This window comes from Crocodylus porosus, unplaced genomic scaffold (genome assembly GCF_001723895.1).
Source record: "Crocodylus porosus isolate Cpor-Errol unplaced genomic scaffold, CroPor_comp1, whole genome shotgun sequence".
NCBI lineage: Eukaryota > Metazoa > Chordata > Crocodylia > Crocodylidae > Crocodylus > Crocodylus porosus.
The window spans coordinates 20523083-20549177 of NW_017728911.1; the positions used below are offsets into that span (position 1 = coordinate 20523083).

At 40.1% G+C, this 26095-nt stretch overlaps 1 protein-coding gene across 1 annotated transcript in view; it reads right to left on the reverse strand.

Moving 5' to 3' along the window:
* Positions 1–334: 334 nt before the first annotated feature.
* Positions 335–26095, reverse strand: part of TNFAIP8L3 (TNF alpha induced protein 8 like 3) — a 70749-nt gene continuing 44988 nt past the window's right edge. The window contains exon 2 of the mRNA XM_019533584.1: positions 335–5487. Within this exon, the coding sequence (XP_019389129.1) occupies positions 4925–5487 (563 nt within the window). The 3' untranslated portion in view covers positions 335–4924. The remainder of the gene's footprint in view (positions 5488–26095) is intronic.

Consider the following 26095-nt stretch of genomic DNA (forward strand, 5'->3'; position numbering starts at 1 on the left):
GGAAACTTTCATTAGGACAGTTGCTAATTTTTGAATAACTTCAGAACTTTAATATTTTTTGAAAGTTAACAGCTTGATAATGCAGAGCTTTTGTCACCAATTAATATTGGTGACAATTGTTCTAGGCCAAACAGTGGGCTATTTTTAAATTGGGTGAGGTTCTCAACTTTAAATACCTTCTAAGATGCAACAAATGAACAAAGGTATTTCAACACACACCCTACATATTGAAACATGCACAAAACTGCTTTAGAAGTTTTATACTTGGATATCTAATTTTGGTAAAAATTTAAAACATTAGTAAAATTAAAAAAAATAAATTGGAAACAAAATATTGTAGTAATCACAAATCATTTAATTCACAATATTATGATAATACATCATATACTTTATGGGTGACCTGAACATTACCAATAGTTTGGAAATGTTATCACATACTGAGCCACCAGTATAAAAGTAAACAATGAATATACAGGATATACAAGTATGAGAAATACTTGAAAACATTTTTCTGCACTTTAAGGCTACTCAGATTTATAAATAAAATGACAGCCATGTGGCTGTTTTTTCCCTAAAAAACCAGAATCTGAATACTGATATGCAACACGCACACACATACACACAACCTCACACACACACTGTATCCTTTTTCTTTCAACTGTCTTGCTCTTTGTATGGTGGTTTTATTCTGGCACATGTATATACTTTTACATATTTTTTTTTCCAAATAGAAGAAAATACATTATGAAATCTGACATGTCTGGTGCACAGGAACATGTCTCTTGGATGCATTTTACTATTAAAAAAAATCTAATACTGAGAAATCCACTGTCTGGAGCAAAACTTGGCCATAGGTGCACATAAATAGGATTGAATGCTTATATTTTAATCATGTAAGGCAAATCAGGCTAGACTTTCTGCCCATCTGACCAGACTTTTCAGAAATTCAATAGAAATAGGTGGGAAAATCAATTTGGGCAGCCTGGGATAATAAATCTGATGCCATCTTGTCTCCCTGTTTCTGTAATGCATTCTGGCAAGATGAAATAGATCACCTCTAATTTTGCATATGCAACTGATTTGTCCCTATGTAGCATGAAAATTGGGCTTTAGGGCACACAGCTGTATAGGGGCAATGACGATAGTTAAAAAAAACGTGATCGTTCTTTCAACAGTTACTAAACATTAGTTTTATGAGAAGGAATGTTAAAAGTATACATAAAAGTATTCCATGTTGAGTGAGAAATGTTTAAGTGTGTGAAACTTCCTGTAATACTGAAGGGTTAGCTGCATCTACTAATTAGTTATATCTTCTTATTGTAGCATACTACATGATAATGGTGTTTGACATCTTGCTCGCTGGTAAGGTTAACTACTGGTTGTGCACCAGCTAAAAGGAGGTGTTATATCAACAGAAGTGTCATTAGAATCAGGAGTAAAAGTAAGTTCTAGAGAGGCTAACAGAGGGAAGAGTTTTAAATGTACTCTAACTATATCTGCAAGCAGAGGATGTATAGATATATAAGGCAGAAAGATGTACACATACTTGATACTGCTACGGAGTTTCTTGCTTGTGGATGCCTTCCTTTTTGCACCTTCTCAAAGTTTCAAGTTTTGACCTGTATTTGTACAGAGACATAAGGATGTGTAAGGGGCCAGGTTACTCCACTGCACAAGCTACTCTTGCATAGGAAGAACAGCAGCTTCTTGACTCTGCCTGCATCTGAGCCTGTCAGCCCACATGGACAAAAAAATAAATTAAGCCAACTTCAGCTGGTAGAGATGCCCCCTTCTCTTCCTTCAAGCACCAAGGAACAACCTATCGCATTCTGACTGATTCACTCCTTGGTAACAGTATGACCTAGCCCCGAGTAAGTTAAGTGATATTTTGCTTAATTGTATGTTCATGTTTTCAGAAGATCTTTCTGCTATATTAAAGACATTTGATGGTTGTCCATATCCATTGGTTAAGGAACTGCAGTGCTAAGTTGTTTTCTTGGGCCCCTGGAACACGTTACACTTAAGACCTGTTAATTTATCTTAAATAACTTGGCCACATGTTAAAAAAAACAAATGGTGCCACAAAAAAAGAAATCACCTACACAAATATTACACACACAAAGTGTAATATTTTTGGGGTATTCTGAATGTGTAGCCAGGTTAGGACCACACTGGGATCCCTACCAGCTGACAATCAGCCAGAGCAGGACCATACTGGGCTCCAACTAGCTCTGGTGTTAGCGGCTGAATTGTTAGCAGCTTTGGGGACTACATGGGGAGCTGGTTGGACTCCTGATGCCGTTCCAGAGCCAGACAACAACTAGCTCTCAGGCACCCAGCTTTCAATTTGCTGGTGCACAGGAAGTCCAGGATTATGCTTCCAGCCCCACCCCTGCATTGGCAAGTAGGGCACCCGATCCCTAATACCAAATGGGATCTGATCCCTAATGCCAAAATTGCACAACACACAATTCTTGGTATTGGGGATCAGAGCCATCACACCTTTAAATGAATGTCAGCAGCCTTCACAAATGTACTGTAATAAAGTTATGATTATAGGTAAGTAAGGTGGAAAACAGAATTTGGTTTATCATTTAAATCTCTGTCTAGGACTTGTAATATTTTTCCATATGCTTTTCAGCTCTGCCAAGTTGTGGATAAATAGTTCTAGCTGGATTTCAATAGGGTGGACTGAAGGACCATTCCATTTTGCAGTAACTATTTTTGGACTAAAGCCAGCACTTCTTGGTTTGGGAAGGGGATGGCTAGCCTGAAGGTTATGGCATTTGTCAGGAATGTCACAGACCTAGATTTAAGTAACTATTTAGCCTGATTCAAAATAGAGGTTGTTTCTGTAAACCTGACTGATTCGAAGCAGTGAGTTGGACCAGGGTGTCTCATTTCTCAGGCCAACGTTGAGAGCAGCAGCCTAAATGATCTGTCTTGTTCTCTTTTCCCCCCTCATTCCTAACAGAAAGCTTCATAGAAACCAGTATGTCTTCGCTGAAAATGTTCCAGGCAGCTGCAGTTTAAAACTGTCCCTGTTCTGTCACTGACTTCAACTTGTTTTTAGTGGAGAATGAGTTTTCCCAATCTGACAATTTAACATATTTCAGTGGATATTTTGATACCAGCAGCTGTGTGTGTGAAGGTGTCCCATCATTATGGATCCTATCCTATGATTCTTTATAATTCTTTTTTCTGTTGCAGATTGATATGTATGCTGTATGTGGGAAACATGATAAAAATTGACTTTTAGATTTTTTTTTCATAAGTCTGCCTTCAGATGAATCAATAGCATATTCCCCTTCCTAATAAAATAAAAAAAAAGCACCTCCACAATTCAAGGCTGAGCAAATTCGTTTTCTACCAACATGATCTCTTACTGGTATATTCTCAGTCTTAGTTCCCCAACAGCAAAGATGCACTCTATTACCCACTGACTTCTTATCCAGTAATTTCGGAGTATTTTCGAAGGGGAGAATTTACAGATCAATGCACTCACTAAATGACTAAGTATTCAAGTGATTTACTACAGATCAGCAGGAGAGTTGAGACTGGTGCTCTAAGCACTAGGTCACCTTGTCTCTTTTTGTGATGCTCTGTAAATTACAGATTATAAAATCTGGATTTACTCCAGGACTGTTATCTTGCTGCAATCATTGTAATTCTGTGTGCAATTTCTTCAGTGCCTCTAAATTCAATAGTTAATTTTTCTCTCTTTTTATTTTAATATATATCCAAATAAGAAACAAATAGGTCCTTGATATTACTAGTTTCACTGCTGTTCTCTTACATGAACAAGTCATTTTTACATAGCTCTGGATACATGACACTTACATAGCAATGTAAAAACAACAGCTTGAGTTCCCTATTTGTCACATATAAGTTTATTATTTTACTATCCACAGAAATAATTATAGACTCATACTAAGTTAGGAATGAAAAGTTGTGCCATAAGTTATATACTGCCTTTTGAAGGCTTCTGATTATTTGTAGAGGTAAGCTGTCCTTCAGTGGAGAAAGAAGTGGAAGATGATGACTTTCCTCCCTAATATTTTTCCTTCTCTTAGGCGTTTCAGCTGTGATAATCTGGTGTCTTTCAGGAGATCTTTTGCTCTGGCACTGAAAAAGTTGAGCAAAGAAAGTAGCGTGGCACAGCCAGTATATGTGGGACTCAGCATTGTACTTCCTTATGTTCATTTTCATTATATTTGAGTTCAGAGTCAGAGATTTGTTTTCCAGAAACAAATTTACAAGGATGTTTCTTCTCGTATACAAAAACAAAAATCTCCATTGAGAACATGCTTCTTAAAGAAACTTCTTCTACTCTCTTCCCATTTGTCCCCAGCTTATTTATGTTGGCTATTGATTAATGGTCCTAGAAAACATGCAAAATTGGAGAGGTGCATTCTCAGATCAGTTGCTGACACTTTTGAAAGGAGAGAACTTATTCCCATCAGAACGCCACTTGCCATTTTAGTTTCTGTAATCCTTTCTGAAATAATGAAAACATACAATGCTGGCAGTTCAGGAGGCAGTTAGATGCATTGCTCTTTCTACCTTTTATCTTTGACATTAGCTCTGTGTCTGGGTTTAGACGCATTTTACAAATCAAACTTCCAACATAACACCAATGAGGTCATGACATACTGTCAGCTTGTTTGAATAATGCATTATTGACTCTCCTCCTTGAAAAAGGCTGAATTCTCTGTGAAAAAAGTTATAATTTAGAGCTCTCTAATTAAAGTGTTTCTCTTCACCATGAGCAAAGTGGGCACGTTCTGGTTCCCTTTAAGACTATGTGTACTTGGAAGGTGGTAGGAAGGAAGCTCATAACCTCTGCCATCACTTATTAAGGGTGGCCAGTTTGCTGCAGGTCTAGGTCTGAGTGTTTTGTTGTTGTTTTTTCAAAGGCAAAATTTCAAAGGACCTTCTCATCCAGTAATTTGTTGATCCCATCACAAATCTTTTTGAGGTATGGCCTGCAATCCCCATCAAGGCTGTACAGGGCAGTGAGGAATTCCACATCCGCAAAATGATTGAAGACATGGTTGATACGCCCATGGGACCTGGGTGTCAGGTGTCGATCTACTAGTTCATGCACCAGGTCTTTACACTCATTGAGAAGTTCTGCAAGAACATTCCTATCAAAGGTGTATTCCACCTCATAGAAACTGACAATTGTCATGGCTGTTTGATTCAACTTCTTTCTGAATTTATCTACAATTTCCAGCTCCTCTTGGTTGAACTGATTGTTTCGATAAAGGATTCCAATTTTTATTGCTACTTTAATCAAGTCCTTCATTATTTTGTGAGCTTCCTTCTTGTTTCTTGTATGTTCTTTTGTTACTTTATATAACTCATCAAAGATTTCACTGCTGGTATCATCAATAAGCAGGTTAGCCATTGTTTTGGTAGCCATTTTACTCAGGATCTTTTTCTGTGCTTGCAGTGCAAGGTTCTTGGAGCTGAAATGATCAGGACCTGTTTCAGGAGAGGAAAATAGTAAAGCAATATTAATGTTAATTTATATTAAATATTAATTTAAATTCACCATTACATGAAAAGTACGCAGCATAGGTAGCTTGCTAGCCACATTCCTGTTAAATCCCTATGGTTGATGCTTGGTATTAGGGGTGTGCAAAATGGGCCATATTTGATTTGGATTTGGTCCGAATCGGGGACAATGATTTATTCATTGATTCAGATCACTGTCCCCGATTTTGATTTGGCCTAATCCGAGTCTGAAGATTCAATGCTGATTTGGAGAATCGGCGATTCGGCCATAGACACAGCTTTAAATAGTTTTTCTACATACCTCAAGGTACAAGGCATGGCTCATGAATGCCACAATGCTGGGGTAGATAGTGTCCCACAAGAGTGCAGGGGGCCCCTCCGTGTGCTCAATGGTGAACCCGGAAGTAGGCTGCAAGTACTTCTGGGTTCGCCGGGGAGCGTGCAAGGGGCACCCCTTGCATGTCCCCCACCCCGGCTCAGCCATCTGCTGCAGGGGAGTCCGGGCACCAGTCACTGAGCCAGGAGGGGGCGCAGGGGGCACCCCACGTGCTCTCGGGCAGGCCCAGAAGTGGACTGTATGTGCTTCTGGTCCACTTTTGGGTCTGCTGCCGAGCACACTGGGGAGCCCCCTGCACTTTGTGGGACACTCCATTTGCCCCAGCATCTCAGCATTCACGAGCCTCCTGCTACCTTGAGGTATGTAGAAAAAAACATTTAAAGCTGTGTCTAGGTTCGAATTGACGAATCTTTCCAAATTGATTTACAGGGTTCTGATTCGATTTGGAGAGATTAAAGGGTCTCCTGATTTGATTCGGATTTGGAGATTTGGCCACTGAATCGGGCCGAATCTCCGCCGAATTGAATCAGGGACTGAAGCTTCGCACAGCCCTACTTAGTATAGATTAGCTTTCATGGGCTGAAGCACACTTCATCAGCACTAGGTGAAATGAGCTTCATTCAGCCCATGAAAGCTTGTGCTATGTATTTTTACTTTGTTTAACAGTCTATATGGTGCAAATCTACCTTGTCTTTCACGTGACTTCAGATGAACACAGCTAATGACGCCTCATTTAGTCCAGATTCCAGCAACTTTATAGATCCATAGGTAGGTCATGTTTTCCAATAGTGTTCTTTTCCATTTGTCCTCAAAGCCTTTGATGCTAAAATACATTGTTGAGATGCTAACATCTGAATATTCAAGATACAAATATGATTTGCTCTTTGAAAACACTAAAATTCCAAGTATGTTCTTTTTCTGTGCTTTTATCTTAATTTTAAAATATAGAAAAGGGGCTTAAAATGAACATTTTCCCAGCAGAAGGCTTTCATTGAGATGTTATACGTGGAAAAGGAAATCAGCTGTCAAAGGCTCCCTTTTGAAGATTGAACACTGTAGAGAAATAAAAAGCTTGTGTAGAATTCTTGTTCTAGTCACTGGGAGTCGCTGTTGCTCCACGGCTGTACTAAGCAGCACTGTTACACAAGCTGACAGCATAGATCCATAAATGTAGGCTTACATTGCTTTAATCTCTAATAATAATACCCTTTGGCTTAGTTGCCCATGTGCCTAATTGTAGAATCATATTTTTATAGATGAGTTTGTATTAGGGTTTTTGTTGCTATTTTTCCTGCAGAAAGAAAATATCAAATCAGTTAGATTCTCCAGCAATACACATCTGTGTAGGTTGGATTTAATAATTTAGAAGTTAGATTAATTTATAGTGCTTGCTTATTCAACAGGTTACTTAATCTTATTCTTAACTTTAAGAATGTGAGGAGTCCCACTGATTCAGGATGGTGCCAGAACCTGGGTCTGCTTCAAGGAAAAGGAGCAGGCACAAGAAATCATTCCTAACCATGATGTAGTTTGGCGGTGCTGGTTACAGCTGCATTACTCAAAGCACCATGTCTGCCTATGTGCTTAGACTAAATTATATCACATTTACCCAAAGCACTTTGTCTAACCATGACAAAGGATTTCTGCATCATGAATGGGGAGTCCCCATTACTGGCTCTGGGGAACTGCTCTGCTCCCCAGCCCCCAGTCTTGTGTTTGGAGGGTTATTGTAAAATCCATTGCAGGAAGATCCATTACATGAGGGCTCTTAGTTTATTAGGCTTAGTATAGTCTGGATCCTGGCTTAGCGAAAGGGGGAGGCGGGACCAAAGTGGTGGGCTCATGGACTGAAGAGGTGCACTTATGGATCGCTACACGTTAGAGGGAATATTGCCACTGAAGTATCCTGTTGACTGAGAGCTTGCGATTGCTGCAGTGTTTTACATACCTCCTGCTTTTACTAAAACATTTTTAGCTGGCTTGATTTAGAAAAAAAATAAAGATGCAATTAAATAGTTTTGTATGTCATAATCAAGTAGCTGAGCACAGCTTGGTAACGTCAAGCAGCATTTTTGTTTGTTTGCATATGAGATGCAAGGAATTTGGTCTTTGTAGGAAAGTAGCAATAAATCAATATGTGAAATGAATTTAAAATCAAGGTAGCCAGTAAAGTGGCCTGATCTAGTAACAGTGTTTTCTCTCCTTCTCAGCTGCTTACTTTCTTACTGAGTTTGTTCATAGTACAGTAGTGGCTAGTTAGTTTAGTAAAAACTGGGATCTCATTTTACTAGTATCATACCGATGCCAACTAAGAAACAGACCACATAGAAATAGAATGCATAATCTATGTAGACAACATAATCCTTGATTGGCTATGTCCTGTCTTTGTTTTATAGAGGACGAAGAGAGGCATTGAGCGATTAAAGTAAGTGCAAACTTGATTTAGTAACTTCAGATTTTCAGTAGTACCTAGGCTCTACGTTGCCATGGCAGCCTTGAAAGCTGTATTCTAAGAGCGTGTCTACACAATAAATGAAGGTATGTTTTGTATTCCAGGTTTGTGTGCCCATGCTAGTTTTAATTTAGCTAGCATGGGAAGCAGTAGTTGTGAGATGTAAAAGTAAAGACTAGAAACAAGACTAAGGATCCCAAGTTTTTAGAGGGCTATACTGCATTATGCTAGTTACTACTGCATTATGCTATGTGGAATGTCTTAAGTGACTAGCTCACGTCCGTAGCACAGTCAGGAATTAGATGTCTGGTCTCCTGAGTCCAGTTCAGTGGCTTAACCTCAAGACCATCCTTCCTCTGTTTTCTCATCTAATCTATGTACATCAAGCCAAGGAGTGCTTGCTGATTTTAAATAATTTATTGTTATGCCCTATATTTTTAGGTTGTTAATAAAATGCAATGATGTTTGATAAATACTAATTATATACTGAGTTGTGGTTCTTACTAGGGTACAATATCCAGTATGGAGCTTTTTGCTTCTGGTATTCAAGCTAGCTTTTTTGGAGCATTCAGGCATCTCTACCATGTTATGTGGCCTGCAGTACAGACATAGTAAAATTGCAGAAGGCCGTCACCTTTTGCCTACCCAGGAGGTCACACATTTTTTTTTGTTCTGCAGTCACAACATGAGTGAGTTTTGCCACTTAGATGCAAATGCAGTCTTGCAACACAGTCAAATAATCTGATAGCAAGAACGTCTCGGGACATCACCAGTTGGAACGGTACAATTTCTCAGAGGTTGTTGTCTGGGTTCCCTTCTGAAAACATACTCCAGTATAGAGGAAGGCAGTCACCCTACTGGGCAATTCCCTAAGAACCCAAATAGCAGCAAAATAAGCCTGGGATGCTCTAAAGAACCTGAACTGTCAGAGGCGCAGAGCTGCCATTAGTGTTGTCATAGAACCTCAAGCCCAATGTTTCTACGGGGAGGAGAAGACTATGAACATTTTGTGATAAATGTGCAAAGCCATGATCTAAGGTGTTAATCCTCAGTACTCAAGTACACCCCCGATGCAACATTCCAATGCCCCTAGCCAAGAAAACCTACTGTGTCAAAATTTTTGTGACAAGCTGTTGTCATGAACAGATGGTGCTGTTGAAATCTTCTCTGATGAACTCAATGAGGTAATGTCACATTACCTTTTAAAATTTTTTTCTTTTCTACCTTAAACGTTATGACTGGTCCAAATTCAGACCTTTGAATGGGAACCGCATTCTTCTCCTCTGATTTCATAGTTATTTCTTTTTGTGTTAGGAGGTGTTTAATGTACACAAAAAGAGAAGGATTTGGGAGGAAGGCCTAGAACAGCATTAGATATTTTTTTTTTTATGTCTTGTTTTATCATGGGGCTTTTAGAGGAAATATAATTTAGCTTCCAGGAAGATAATCATAGTTAAACCTGTGATGTTGGCTAAATGATGTACTATGGTATCAGCCACTACAATTAATTATAGGAAACCACAGTGGTTTCCCACAATGCCACTACACTTCATTTTCCCAAAGCTAGTGGTAGCATCTGGGTTTAATAATCCCATCATACTTTATTCTACAGTTAATATAATCTACTATATTTCACAAATTACTAAAGAGCAAAGGCCAAAATAGTTCTGATAAGGAGTTCTGGATACAGTAAGACATTTCCGCAAAGAGCGCTATTTATAGTTGAGGGTTCGTTTGCATTTGACTTATTTTGAATACTGATTGTCAAGGTTCAGAACACAATAAACTGAAGATTTTATGCAATATTACCCCACAAAGAGTATTCATTGAATAATACTGAAGAGTATTATTTGACCATGATCCTGAGGTCTGGCCAAAGATTACACAGCTCAGTTTAGGATGTACGTAGTTGGCTTGAAATCACTTTAGCATTTGTTCAACAATAGGACTGAAGATAATTCTAAATGATATTAGCTGGAGTGGTTTCAAGAGTAACCCTGGCCATGCTCCCTAGGACAGTCAAAAGGGAGGGATGGTGGTAAAGAAATATATTCATCAACCCTATATCCCTCGCAGTTCTGCCTTTCCATTGGGAAGATCCTCCTACAAGAGCTGTCCCAGTCATGACCTGCATTGCACTGATGGAGTCTCAGAACCTGTTCCTAGTATTGAACTGAATTAGAAGTTACTTTCTAGAAGAATTTCTTTTCAACTAATCCTGACACAAAGCCCACAGTATAGGTGCACCATTGGTTATCCTAAACTTTGCCATTCAGTTGTCTTTTTTACTTCTTGCTGGTTAAAAAATTGCATGTGCTGACATTTTGAACTTTCTGGTTCTGTTACACAGATTTGTAATTAGTTTTAGTTTATTTATACCTTTCAACAAAACAGTACAATAAAACAAGCAATAACAAATATATTAAATAAAATAACAGCATTTATATAAAATATAATTGTTAGAAAAAGCATACAGTAATATGATGTGTAATATGATTCACACAAAAATAAAACAAAACATATACATTATATCATCATAATGTATGATGATATAAAAGAAAAGGTAAAATGAAGCAGTGAATGATAAAACAAAACAGGAGAATTGTATTTGATGCTGGCACTTATTCTTTGTGCAAATAGTACAAATATACTTTAGGGGTATAAGATAGGCTCCAAAGTATTAGAAAGAAGCCAGTTCATTATCCCAGTATTTAATACTTTCCAATAATGGAGAGACTCATTTCCCTCTTATTTATTCAACAAATAAACAAGAAAGACTACAAATAAGGATTTAAGTCGTCTATCTCATCTTCCCACAAGCGCATATTCTGTACCAATATAGAGTCCGACACCACCTGTCCATGACAGCTGCAGATCTCATTAGAGCAAATCTCAATCTAGTAATAGCCTCATTTTTTTTGTAGTTTTGCACCATAGACTGATAAGTTTCTGGGCCAAAGGAATGTTTTATTAATCTTAAAAAAGAGGAAGTTCGAGTCTGTCTCACTGCTAGAAAATCTGTCTCTAGGCTGGCATCTTTAATACTTAAATTTATCTTATTTTAAATAGAGGAAATACTGGGTCACTTAGTACACTTCCCAGACAGTTTGTACAATATAAATGTTATTCAACCATCCAAACCAGATTTTATTTGGCAAAGGAGAGACTTCTACAATGCATTTCTTAAGGTATCTGGTAGATGTAAAAGATCCTTTTTCATCCAGTAGTTTGGGGTTCTTAACTGAGCTAAAATGCTCACATTTATCAGCCCAGTTTCAGAAAGCATAAGCCTCCCTATCATAGAATTAGGTAGAGAAAAAAGCCACCTTAAAAAGTAATCAGATATTGTTTTGGTTTTTTGGTTGGACTGTAGGGTGAGCACCCCAGAGTTCTGCTCCATGCAGTAAAATGGATCCTACTCTGGATCTATAGACACTTAGTGCTTCCAGAACAACTCTCCTGCCTGTCTTATTGTAAAAACATGTAATGTAATTGTAAAAAAGATGCTTTTGAATGCTTTGGTGGTTGTTGTTTTTCTTTTAGAATATAAATTTGGAGTTAAATGTAATATAGAGTACCTTATTAATACTGTATAAATGCTGAATTAAGAGGGTTTTTAAAAGGATCGTTTCATAACTGTTCCTAAAACCCTACATTTTATACTATCTTTTAAAAGATCTAAAATGAGCAGGGAAAGATTTAATGAAAGAAATCAAAGAAACAAATGGTTTCCATTTGACAAAATGGTGCACCTCAGTTATGTGGACAAAATCATTATTGTGGATTAATTTTCCTGAGTTTTTTCCACCACATCTAAATTTTATACACGCATATTCTTGTACCTGGTTTTCATTTAAGACTTAATCCAGCTTCCATAAAGATGACTGACAAAACTGCGTACCTTATTCTATGCATGCAAGCTTCAGCGTGTATATGCAGCTTGTGCTGGGCAGCCACCTCCAAGCTTGGCATTTGCATATTACTTTGTAACTTCAGATGCGCACAGAAAAACATGTGATATTACAGGTTAGATCAAAGCTGGTTGGATATTTGGCTGACAATATTGTGTCCTAATAGCAGACTGAAGTAGTAAAATTCCAGTTTTATTGCATATCAGTGTAATGGTTTGAAGTTAATTAAACATCTTTCTTAAAAGAAAATAGTTTCCTTTTCTCTCTCTCCTGTGTGGGGACAGTTTCGTTGGATGCTGATTTGATAATTTCAGGAGTCTATAAAGTAAGAAATATTCTATCCACTACTTTAGAAATAACACTTTATGTCAACAAGATGGCAATTTAATAAGATTTATATCTTGCATTGAGACCGGCATTGATAATAAAGGCTGTGGGGACTTCAGGCACCCTTGGGTTTGTCTCAGCATTGTGTATTTCATTGAATGAGAGGTCTTTTTAGCCAATTGATAGTTTCATCTGAGATGAGGACTTGCACCACTTCTAACTCCTCTGGCTTAGATGCACCTGAAACACTTTATTTAGGGCTACATGCAACAACTGACACACAGCAGGCTAAATTTGATGCACCATAGTCTAGCTTCATCAATGACAACCCAGCTCCGTTTTTTAAATCCATCACCCGTGTGCTTGATTCTAAACAGAATTCAAAGACCTGGCCCTAATCTACAAACCTGTGAACAGACTGTAAACAGGGTACTTCAGAAATAGCCTTTCTCTCCCTTCATGACACTCTGAAGCCTGATGCCTAGACACTAAGGGCGCCTGTACACGTGCAGCGAGGCTGCTCTGATGCACTGTAATTACAGTGTGTTGGAGCACATTTGATTAATTGAGTTTGCTGGAGCGTGCTAATTACCATGCTCCAGCAGACTCTAGTGTCAAGTGCATCAGCATCCCCACGCTGAAAAAAGGTGGCAGGGCTTGCTTTAATTAAAGCTCATTCAATAAGCTTTAGTTAAAGTGCCCCCACCACTATTTTTCAACGTGATGCATGTGATGTTCTGGGCACTTTATTTAGAGCAGCTCTTGGAGCCACTCTAATTAAAGCGCTCCTCCGACCCCCACAAACTCCCAGAGCACATATATAAACACCCTCAGAGAGGGCTCTCTATAAACTCATAAGATGGGTTCTTTTCATAGGAACAATGCAGCTAGGGAGAACCTAGTTTAGTTTAATCAAACGGCAGTTTCAGCCCCAGGACCCCACCTGCAGAGCTCTGAAAGATCAGGCCAAGTATTTGAATACAGAGAACCACACCTAGGCAGACAGTCTGCAGGGAATAAACCCAGGACTCTTAAATGTAAAAGCCTGAGCAGCTTTGAGGGGTAGGGGGAGAGCATGCAAATTCCTGGACTGGCTGAGGCCAGAAGCTGGGGGTGGCTCCTGCAGTCTTCCCAGCGTGGCCTTTCTCCCCAGCTCTGCACCTCTGCCAACAGCAGCTGTCGGTGAGAGGGCAGGGGGGACTGCCCAGCTGTGCTTGCTTGGGTCTGGGGGGAGCTAGGGCTGCAGCCAGGCTGCAGGGAACCTGAGCTCCCCCCATGCCACACCCAGCGCTGCCTGGCTTGGCTGAGAGCCCTGCATGGCTCTGCCCCAGCTCCTGCTTGCCGGTGTCAGTGGAGCCACGCAGGGGTGGGGTGTGAGTGAGAGAGCAGAGGTCCCTCCACTGTGCTTGCTCATGTCTGGGGGGGCTGGGGCTGTGCAGCAGGATCCTCCATTCCCCCATCCCCTGTGCGGCGCGACTGACAGGGATAGCCAGGAGCTGGTGATGAGAGCCACACGAGGCAGTCAGTTGAACTGGGCAGTGCTGGGGGAGCACAAGCCCGCACCCTGCAGCCTAGTCCTGGCCCCCCAGACCTGAGCACATGCAGCTGGGAGGACCCTTCACTTTCCCTCCACCCTCACCTGGCGCTGCTAGGCTCAGCTGCCACGGGACAGGCAGAAGCTGGGGCTTAGAGCCGTGCATGGGGGCGAGCACAGGCCCCCACCCTGCAGCCTGGCTACAGCCATCCCAGACCTGAGCAAACACAAGGGGGGGGAGGGCCCGTGGGGGCTCTGCTCCCCCACCCCCTTGCTCCCACTGCTGCTGGCAGGCACAGCGAGGACACAGGACTGGGGAGCCCAGCCGAGTTCCCTGCCTCCATGTGGGGAGGGGGCCCACAAGGCCCCTGGGATACAGGCGCACAGCAACCTAACGTGGATTGGTAGGATATTTGGCATATAAGTTTGATAAACCAGTCTAATTTAAACCAATTAAGTCTAATACTACAACCATCCAGGTCTATCTTAGATTGGGTTCCCCCATTATTAAACCAGTCTGTGTGCCCTGAACTTTTGTTCTGTTTTAGGTTTAGACTGGTTTTTGACTGCTTGTACTGGGTTGTGTAATGTTTGTACCTGGCTAGAAAGAAAGAGGTATTTGCTTCAGCTTCCTCCTGTGTATTACTTGATTCTTAGACACCAAAGTGATGGGTGCCTTTCAAAGACAGCAGACAGTCTGATTAGATGTAGGCAGTAGAGATGTCTGTCTCAGAGTTCTCTCTTGCAGTTGCTGCCTGATGTAGTGTGTTTTTTCCTCCAAAAATACGAGCTTCTCCCCTTCTACATAGATACACTCTATTTCCTATTTATTTTCCATGTAATACATCAGAGTAGAAACAATTCTATAAATGCTGTTAACCATCCGGAACATTAATAACTGTTACGTTATTATGGGCATATGGAAAACAGCTGGTACTTCTTTGTCTAAAAATATTTCAATTTCATTTAAAAATATTCTCATTTTGGCAATTACTGCAATAGAGATCAATTCTGTCTTCAGATCTGCAGCGCAGAGCTATAAAACCTCAAATGACGTACGCATCAGAAATGCTGGACACTGGTCTCACAGGAATCTGCCGTCTTCCAGAAGTGTGGCCCTTGGCTGTGATATCTGAATAGCAGCAGCAGGAAAAGTCTGGCATAAATTGAGGGGGCAGAATTTAAGGTGGTGTTAGTGTTGTCTCAAATTGATATTGGAAGCCAAGTTACTGAGGCATAACTAAGAGCATCCTTAGAGGAGTCACTGGAGAGCTACCTAAGATACCACATATTTTTCATTTAAATTCATTCTTCAAAGTAAAACTGAGCCATGGAGGGCCTTGGAAGATTTTTTGGTTTACCAGCCAATTAGTGAATTACAGTAATGTTTATACATATTTTTATTCATTGGCTAAACTTTGCATAAATGGCAACACTTCATTGAAATCAATGGAGCTGTGTGGATCTGGAGAAGCAGAGAAATTGGCTTATATGTGGATAATTTTTTTCACTGTATTGTCTCACAACCCTGTTTATAAGGGGACATGGAAATGGCATATACAAATATGTAACAGCTATTTTCTTGTCTGGCTTTGTACATATATTTTGAATTAACAACAGGAGAAGACAAGTGGTTGTCCACTGGCTGTACAGATGTCCGGACAGTAGATCATTAACTCCCCTAATTGTTTCTCATGTAACCATAAATGACTATGTTATATCTATAGGGGAAATAAACAGGAAGATTGCTTTGGACTTGTTCAGTCAAGATGAGCTTCCTGAGGACAGGCAGAGGCTGGTGGGAACTAATCACATTAACAACAAGCGATCAGGGTAGAAAAGGGAGGAGTGTGGCCAAAGACATGAAGCTGGGGAGGTCTTTTGGAAAGCTCCAAGCAGAATTTGAAGTTGAGGAATCCTCACTAGGTGTAGTACTGATGAGTACACACCTGTTGGCACTTGGTGATAAAAATGGCCTGCATACTGCCACTAAGCTGAATTCAGGCTTGAGGCCACACAATTTTAGAAGTACATAGTATGCTGCTGCAAAAGTTTGGTAATTCTAGGCCAAAGCTATGAAGACCCTTTATTATATCTATTTTCCTGGCACTTCCTGGCTGATTATTTAAGCAGCAAAGAGTTGCACATTCAAACAGAGTTGCACTCTGCCCATGTGACATCTGAAACCATGTTATCAATTAGGCAGATATTAAGCATAACTCTAACAAAGCTTCGCTGATGAGTGTGAATGAAATTCTTTCCCCCTAAGGAAATGCTGAAGAGTATGTTTAAGGAGATGGTAATAAGGATTGTTTAGTACACAAATGAAAATCCCTCTTCATAGACAGGAAAACCGTTCTATGTAACAATTACCCATTTATTATAGTGCAGACGTGCTGTGGAGTCATTTGTTTGCATTTGCTTTAATTGCAGTAGCAGACTCTTACTAGAGAATGGCTATGACATATGGTAATTTCTTTGCTTTGTCCTATAACTGAGGAGGTATAGCTGAATCCTTTGCATGTCTGAGAGTGGGAGGTGTGCAGTGCAAGGACTGCTATGACTGCTTATGGCTTTCAGCTTAGATAACGCCTATGCAGTTAAAGAACGTTGATTAATATATCTCCCACTCACAGTAGCAGTTGTGTGAATCCGCTCCCATCTATACTGTGTAGGTAACCACAGTGAGAGACCTTGTTACAACAAAGATGTCCTTCAGTGGACAAACCACATCTTGTGTTTTTGAGCTGTTACAGACCAGTAAAAATCCTTTCCTATTGAAATGGATCTTTTTTACTTGTGAATCTAAGTGGGTTTTTTTTAATAATTAAAAACCTACTGCAATATACAAGTAACTGGACCTAAGAGCAGCTAAAGGACACGATGAACATGAGTTTTCCAGTGTTCCATCATGTTCTTAGCACGTCATCTGTGTCATAAATGACTTTGATTATAATAAATGTCTCCTACAATTAGCAAACTTACCAAGCAGCTTTATCTGTCTCTTGGTTATGTACTTCCTCTCAAAAGCAATCCACTGCCATCTTTACTGTATTTTTGGGAACACACTTGAATGCATGGTACTGCCAGGGTCTTCACTGTAAGTGTGTATTTTATTACAAGACAGAAGAAATATTCAGCATCTGGCAACTTTAAATCAGCAGAGCAGATGGAATATCTCAGCAATTTTTAAAGAAGGCTAATTTAAATACACACAAGCAGACAGGATCCTGTACTCAAACTTCTCAAGTTCCCAGACTGCTGCTATGAACACACGCCCATGTATAAAAAGGTTATTTGCTGTAATAACTGAAAAGGGGCAGGGTTGAGAGTGAGGGCCAACAAGCACAATTATGCTGTACAACCATGGGAGAACTTCACAGTGTCCAAACACAGAAATGCTAATGCCATCTAAGCACATGAATACACCAATTTGGGCATTCTAAACTTAGGAACAGTATTATTTGTGGGTAAAATGCCTAAACACAAAAATAAATCTCTTTCCCTTCAATCTTTTCTAATAGCAAGAGTCACTCTATAAATAAGTACTTTCTGGGACACTGGCTGTTACCCTAGTAAGGGTAGACTTACCATGGTGACTTGATTTGTTCTATATAAGTTATTTTATTAGTAAGAGTGAGCTTGGCTCATATATAACAATGCATCTTTTGCCAGGTCAGAGAGCTCTGGAGGCAGAGAAACTGCATTTATAAACTACAGGTACAACACTGGTAGAGGCTGCTGCCTTTACTTCCTATGAATCTCAACACTGAAAGCAAATCCATATTATTGTCCTTGCCTGTTTTGTTACAAATGCCAATAAAAGGGCTAGCTGTACCAGTTGTTTTATGAGATGAGAACACATGGGTTGGAATTAAACTGGGACTACCAATTAATTTCACACAGGCAACAGTGATATTGGCTGAAGCCTCGAAAAAGAGGAAATTCTCTCTTTGAAGTCTGACTTGTAGATGTTCCCTCTTACAATTTTGTACCTTTGCATATATTGGTTGTTTTGGCAGTGATTATTTAAATTCATATAATACATCCAGAAAAACAGAATAAAGTGAGCCATTCTAGTCCCTTAAGTAGAAATGTTGAGTTACTTTAAGAACCAATGTGCATGCCTGTTTAGTGTGATAATAAATTACAATGGTGCATATCTTATTTACTATACATTTTAAGAAAACACCACTCAATGTGCTGAATACTGCACTCTACACAAATATTTAAATACTTCCAGTGCTATTGCAACATTATGTTGATACCAAGTACAAACAAATGTCATCACAATAAATGCCCCCAATGAAGAATGCGCAATCATTTTAAGGAGAGTAAATACATGCTAAGAACAGGGACCTGCTTCCCAAGGGCAAGAATAAAAACAGGAAAGTGTCTTCATTAGGGCTAAACAGTAATAGACAAAACAACATACTCTTGCCAGAGGCTAGCTTTTCTGTAGTACTTGGGCAACCTCACCCTCCAACCTTGTGGTTCCTAAAAATTTCACAACCCCAAGTAGTCACAGAAAAGTAGGGCTGGAAGGGCCCTCAGGAGGTCATTTAGTCCAACCCTACATTCAAGGCAGGATCATACCTGTCTCAACCGCTGCAGACAAATGTTTATCTGACCTGCGCTTAACCACCTCTGTGAAATCTGTTCTAGTGCTTCGCTTCTGCACCGGGATAAGTAGGAGTGACACCCAACTAAAAATATAACACTCCCCTGAAGCCTCTCTTGTGGGATAGTAAGGACAGATTAGGGCTCCTCCAGGAGAAAGGCACTGCTGAGAGCAGAAGATATTTGTGTCCAAATGCATGTACAAGAGGTTGTAAATTGGGTGCTTTGCACTCTAATTCAGGGAAGCCAGTGACATAGCTTGCTTGCAATGGCTCCTGGAAAAGCAGCTGTAAGAGGATCTACTCTTGCTTTGCACACTAGCAGGCCTGCATGTGTAGGATTTCTAGATACGGGCATGGCAAATCCAGATGCGTTTATGCATTTCTGGCACTGCTGGCAGAGTAGATGATGTGGCAATTTCCTGCTATTTTTGATAGTCCAGCATTTTCTATACTTTGAGATAAAGAGTAATTTATATTTCAGCAGTGAATGAGAACTTAGGGTAAACTGGGACTTTTTAGTGTGAAATCAGTGAAATGCTACATCACATTTTGGATTAATACATCTGGCTCACAGACAGAACACATAAAACATTAGTCTGCACCCTGAATCAGGTTTCTAGATGCTAAATAATTGACAAAAGAATTGCAGCATGTATTATACTATGCAACTACATTCTGGGCATTAATTGGTAAAGACTTTAATTCTCTCTTATTAAAATATTGGGCTAATTTCTTTTCCTCCTCCCTCCCCCCCTTCACAATCATGACTTTTTTTAGACATTTGCTTTCTTCTAAGAAACATTTATCTTCTGATCTTATAAACATTCAAAAAGAGGTTATTGTGCTAACTGTGTAACAAGGATACTTAATTATAAGGATAATTGTTATCTTCATTACAGGAAAATTACACTTGTTGCTGTCATGTCTTCCTGTGAAAATTATGTGACCAGATAACAATACATTCTTGATGGTCATGACAAATATTTATTCTTCTAGGATGTATTAAACCTCAAGGATTTAAGGAGGCCAGCAGTTTTGACAGCAGAAACATCTCATTAATTTCTCCAAAAGAAAAGCCATTTAATCTTATTCCAGACATTCTTCCCCAACAAGCAGAAATTATCTGGGGGAGAACTTATCTTCATGTCAAACTGGTATTTGCTACCGAGAATATGATAAATGGTGATAAACCTTTCAAAATTATGTAACTATATTGCTTTTCAAATAAAGCATTGTTCTTTCTAGACAATCATTTGCATAAATAATAAAAGTCTGTTATTAAGTGTTGTTCAGGAATATTTATATGCATATTTTTCCAAAGTGCTGGACGGAATGAAGACCCAGCTCTTTAGATCATCTGAACAAAACTTCAGGTCCTGAGCTCTTGCAAACATAGTTTTTATTGCCTCACTGTTGAGCTACATTTCCAGGAACTCATAAGAACAAAGTACTAGAATGATATGACTGGAAGCCACTCTGACATTTGTTATTAAAACATTTTTTCTTCCCAGTTTCCATTAGCATATACTGTTGTTTCTTGCACAAGAAATGCAATAAAAGTACTTTTTCCAGTTAGTTAACTCTAAGTCCTAGTTAGTATGAGTCATGAAGTGACAAGGCAAACTTCCCTTCCATAAAGATGTAAAACAGGGTGAAGGAAAGGGAATTCTTAGGGACTTAGACATTTAAGGTAAGAGTCACCAAGAGGGGTCAGATTCTGAGGCAGAGCTTAACTCTCCCGCTTAGTGGAATTTGCAGCCTAGTTAACTAAACTGATTAGGGCTAGGCATTTAAGAGGAGGAGCCACAAAAGAGTGAGATAAGAGTTTTGCCCTTTGCATACACTCTAGATGCCAGTTTATAGGCTGGAGAGATTTGCATCCCAAAATTTGTGATTTAATGCCATAAAACTTCTCTGGAGGTTAGTAGCTTTAACCAGGTTAGTCCTTGAAAATGTATTTATCACCCTCCCACCCTACTTCCATTCAGAAGATACTGGTTTTGCTGCTTTCCACCCACACCCTTTTCTCCAATAGCTCACTAACCAGAGAACTTGCTGTGTGTTTAGAAGACCAGGTTCAAATCCTTAATCTATTTAATTTGAAGTGGGAATTTGAGCCTGGGCCCACCTGGGGCTCTGCAATGGTCTGGAAGCCAGGACACTCACAGGGTTGTGTTGGTTAATTGTGTAAGTGCACACAGGTGAGCAGAACCCACCACTTCTCTCCCTGTGGGGTGAGAAGTCTCTTGGTCACACTACTATGCAGGAAGCCAATGGTTTGCAGTGAAAATGAAACAGCATGTCTTTGATAAAATAAGGCTGTCTGGAATGCTTGGTATTGATATTAAACAAAGCCTCATGTGTAATCTGGTTGCTGAAAATGAACTGCTACCTGATAAGGATAGGAACAGGCCCTTGGATGGGGAGCCTACGCTGCTTGGAGAGGAAGGTGGGTTCCCTTCTGGATATTTATTTCTTTGCTATGTTTGTGTGTGTTGTTTTAAGAATACAGTTCTTGTTCTTTGAGGTTTGTCAAACTGTGTCTCTTCCTGCTGCCCATTACCTGCTATATAGAGTACCAAGAATATATTTTTACATTTGAGATGCTAGGAAAAGCGCATAAAATCTCTTTGCTTTTAAATTATATAGAGATGCATAAAATTCCATGAGAAGCAAATGAGACCAAGGACTGGGAATATCTACGGCACAGAATGAAGAGTTTAGGAGATACTGTGATGTGTAGAAAAATATTGCTTTGTTACTTAACGTGATGCTTAGAAGTAAAGGGGAAAGTGAGTAGTCCATGGTTTGTCTGCTATACATGGTCAAGGTGATTAGATCTCAGAGTAATATAACTTGATAAATGGCTGAAGCTAATGCTAAAACAAGTATAAAATCTGGAATCCTTAAAATTAAAACAAATCCAGTTATGACTCAAAGTATTGCATAATCCTGTTTGATTTTTTTTTTTTTCTTTTGTGGGGGAGGGTGAGTGGGGAAGACCTGTACATATGTAAGGGGTATCACTAATGATTTGTGCAGAAGCATAAACTTAAAAAAAGCTGCTCCTGACTGGAACTGAAATGGCTTCTGTTTTCATTTATGTGGCTAATGAGGGAAATATTCATGAACATGCAGATATTTTATGCACTTCGTTTTATCTCCTTGAGCCTAGCATGTTTGATTGCAGGGTATTAAAATTACAGGTGGCCAGCTTGTAGGAAACAAATAGGAACTAAAACACTAGCCAAAATGGCATACGTCTTTAATACAATAATGGGAGAGGTGCTACTGGGGATCTGTCCTCTTGTTTGACTTCAGCTAGACCATCCATGACCAAAATAGGTAGTTAGGCACATTATTCTGAAGTCAGTCAGAAGGCAGGGCAGAGTGGCATCTTAAAGCTCCTATACACGTGCAGGGAGGCTGCTCTGTGCTGTAATTACTCGATTAATCAAGTCTGCTGGAGCATGATAATTACTGTGCTCTAGCATCATGTGTCCCTGTGCTGAAAAAACGCAGTGGGGTGCTTTTTAAAACTTATTTGAGCTCTATTTCAAAGTGCCCCATGGTTATTTTTCAGTGTGGGGATGCTGAAGCACATGATGCTCAGGGTGGTTTTAATTAGCTCTTGGAGCCACACTAATTAAAGCATTCCCCACCTCCCGGAGCACATCTATAAATGTCCTTAGAGACTAACTTGGGGGTTGGCAGCGAGTCAGCAGTGGGCAGACATTTAGGATGCCATTGCTACCACCAGTGCTCAGCAGCAGCATGGCACGGTGAAAGCCCCTCTCAGCCAGAACCTATGCTGCCAGGCTGTAGCGGAGCTCTTCCCGGCCAGAGCCCCTGGTGGCTGACCACAGTGCAAGCACAAGGAGAGCCCTCAGCTGTCAAAGGCCTGGCTCTATGGGAGACGGGGCCTATGAGTTGAAAGGTTGCCAGTCCCTGGACTAATTTAGAGAGGCATGAGCTTTTACAAGTAAGTAATCAGGTGTGCAAACTGTTGCTTATGAAAGCATATGCCTCTTGGCATTAGTTTATAAGGTGCCATTATGCTGTTTTCTGTCTAGCAAATCATCAAGGTTTCTTTTTCCAAAGCTTAAGCCTAGAATCAGATAATCCTAAGTGGCTACAAAGAACAGCTGAGAAAAGGGAGGACAAATAGGGGGCAGTGGTTAAAGATAACGCTGTATTCTTGGCAGTCAGTGCGAGAATGTGGTTGGGGTGGGCAGCTGTCCGACTCCGAGGCCCAGGGCCTGCTGAACAGAACAGAATCAGAACTTGCAAGGGAAGGAGGTGGCTTAGGTGAGACGGTTGTACAAGCCTTTCATTGTTGTTTTCCTTTCCACCGCTTGTTATGTACTTTGGTGGGAATGAATAAAGCAATGCTTTTCTTCTTAAGAAGTTGTTAGTGAATCCCTTTACTCAGGCACTGGTCATGGCTGAGGCTCAGGGGGACTGCAGGTCAGAAACATTCTCTGAGTAATGGGACTGCATTAAGACACCCAAAGGGTGTCCTTGAAGTGAGCACTTGAGGGGTGTAAAAAGAGCTCATTCTGTGACCGTGACAACATGGAAAACTGCATCCAATTCCCTGACTTGCATATGAGGGTGGGAGAGAACCTGCAGGTACCTGTCTGTTTGCATTGAGTCAACTGTTGAAGACACAAACCTAGAAGCACTGATCTAAAACTGGTCTCCACATAAAATATTTGCTATGCCATTTGAGAAAAGGACTTGCCAACAATCTCAAGACAAAGCATTATTTCACTATACATTTTGAGATCCCTTTAGAATTATGTGCATAAAGGATCTAATATGGCAATGTCTAAGCGCACAGCGTGGATTGTGTTAATTGGGTGACATGTTCTACATGTGCTTATATTGGTGTAGCTTAGGGGTGTCAAACTTGCCCTGACCTGCAAGCCAGATCCTGATCACAAGGGCTCCTTCTGGGCTGGATCAATCTATCAGGCCAGCAGCAACTGCAGTGGGGCTGTGTTTTGGGCAGCAGCACAGGTCTGGGGGGAGGCAGTGACATAAGGCTGTGTTCAGAGCCAGTGACAGTGTGAAGCGCTGGCCAGGCAAGAGCATAGAACCAGAGGCACGTGGCAACATGGAACTGGGGGGCTATCACCAATGGCCATGTGTGTAGGGGTCCAAGAACCCCAGACTTCATGGCAGGCCTTGCCCCTCAACTTCTAGTAGCCCCCCAGACTACCAGGGGGCCAGATGGTGTGGTTCTGCAGGCCAGATCCAGCCCATGAGCTATATGATTGACACCCCGGTGTAGATTATTTCTATATAGGAAAGGGAATAAACTATATTAGGATAAATATGCATTTACAACCCGTAATGTGTGCACAGTTATTTCAGTGTATTTTTAGTATAACTTGACCAGGAAAACAAACAAGCATCTAACTGAAATTGTTACATAATATGACCATGCCAAAGTTTCCATGTCTCTGTGTTGTTCAATGTGAAATCTAAACTAAATTTATCAGCATTGTCCAACGTGCTGGCAAATCAAGCTTCAATCAACCCCTTATTTTCAGATTAGGAGTACTAGAAAGGTATTCATCAGCCACAGTTAGAGACAGCAGGCCTGCATGTGCAAAGAGAACAGAAAGAAGCTGCATAGGCTTACAAGCATATTTTATGTTGCTTTTGGACATCCCCACAAGAGCCCCAAACCACTGCACTATGTTTTTAGAAAGATATTAAACAAACCAGGAGTGCGTGCTTTTTGCTAGGGTGTTTCAGAGGCTGCTTACATTTAGGTAACAAAACCCCTCAATTACAGGGTATGCAACTGTACATACATGTTTCCTTTTCCTTCTGAGAAGGATTAACTAGCAGAGATCTGGCCAGCCCAGTCTAAATCTTCCCTCTCTTGTTCTTTGAAGTAGAAAATTGACAAGGAGGAAAAATTGCTTCAATTTCATATGTAGGAAGAATCCAAGCTACCTTCAGTTGTTGTCTCGGAACAGCTAGCTTGTCTGACTGGGGACTTACTGGTAGAAGAAAAGCCTTCTTCACCTGTTACAGTTGTGTGGCATGCAACCCGCAAGTTCCTTTGAGCTACCATCTGAGATCTACAGCCCAATATATGGGTCTTGTCATGGTCATCTATTTCATTCACCTGCAGCATGTCTGTTGTATACTAAGGTGTCCTTTAAGTATGATCCAAAATTTAGGATAAGATGCCTGAGGGCTTCCATATCTGCATAGGAGGACTTAAAACAATGTATGGTCTAGATACATTCTCTGTACTAGGTCTCTGAAACTCTTCCATAAAGTCTTAATATTCATATTGAGTTATTTTTAATAAAAAAGAGGGATAGGTTTGGTTTTTTTGTTTGTTTGTTTTTTTTATAAGTTGAAAACTTAATAAATGCTAACGAAGCTGTAAGTCAAGTCCTACAGCAAAGTGACTGAAGTAGAATTATTCCTACTGGAATTGTGAGTCTGCCTTTCTGACAAAAGTACATCTGTATTCTTTCCCTCCTTAGCTTCTAAACCAAGATGAATGTCTAAATGTTACAGCATATTCTCTATGTGGCGTTATAAGCCATTATTTGCTTAACACTAATGAAAGAAAGATCTGTGTGCTGCATTAGGAGAAGGGGAGAGGAAACTAGATCATAAATGTCACTTTTGTTTTGTTAGGGGTTCGGATTAAAGTGATAAGCACAGTGTAAATGCTTGGATAATGATGCATCTACCCCAAAGTGGCATAAATAAGATACAGGCAATATTCCTTTAAAAAATGCATGCTAATGAGGATAATCTGGTTTTTATACTTGTTCACTGAGTGTATTACAAAACATGACTTATCACAAGGAACATCCTGATAATGGAAACATTTTCTCTCTCATCAAGGAGTCCCTATTAAGTTAAACAGCACTGGCTGCAAACGCCTGCACTGTGGAAATTCACTCCAAATGCAGCCTTTTACTGCAGGAAAGGTGAAATGAAAATGATCTTGGAAAAATACTGAACAGCTTGTTTTTGAGGTCTACTTCATCACTGCGGCCGTTATTTGTTGCAACGGTGAATTGTTTTGTTGGCCCTCAGTTTTTCACTTATATGGATGTACCTTCCTTTTTTATGCATCCCTGCTATGTAGTCACATAAGCCCGTTGACTCAGGATCAAATTTTTCATTGACAGAAGGGGAAAAAAATCCATAAGCCATTGGTTGTGTATGAGCAGAAGAAAATCCCCTTTACTGAGCTCTGTAGCAGATAACATGTCTTCATGGTAAATGTTTGCTGACCACTGTCCTTAGATTTATAAAGCAGTTGTTTACATTGGGCCTCAATTCAGCAAGGTGCTTGAGAACACATGTCCTGGACTACTCAGGCTTTATATACAGGTTGACTTCATC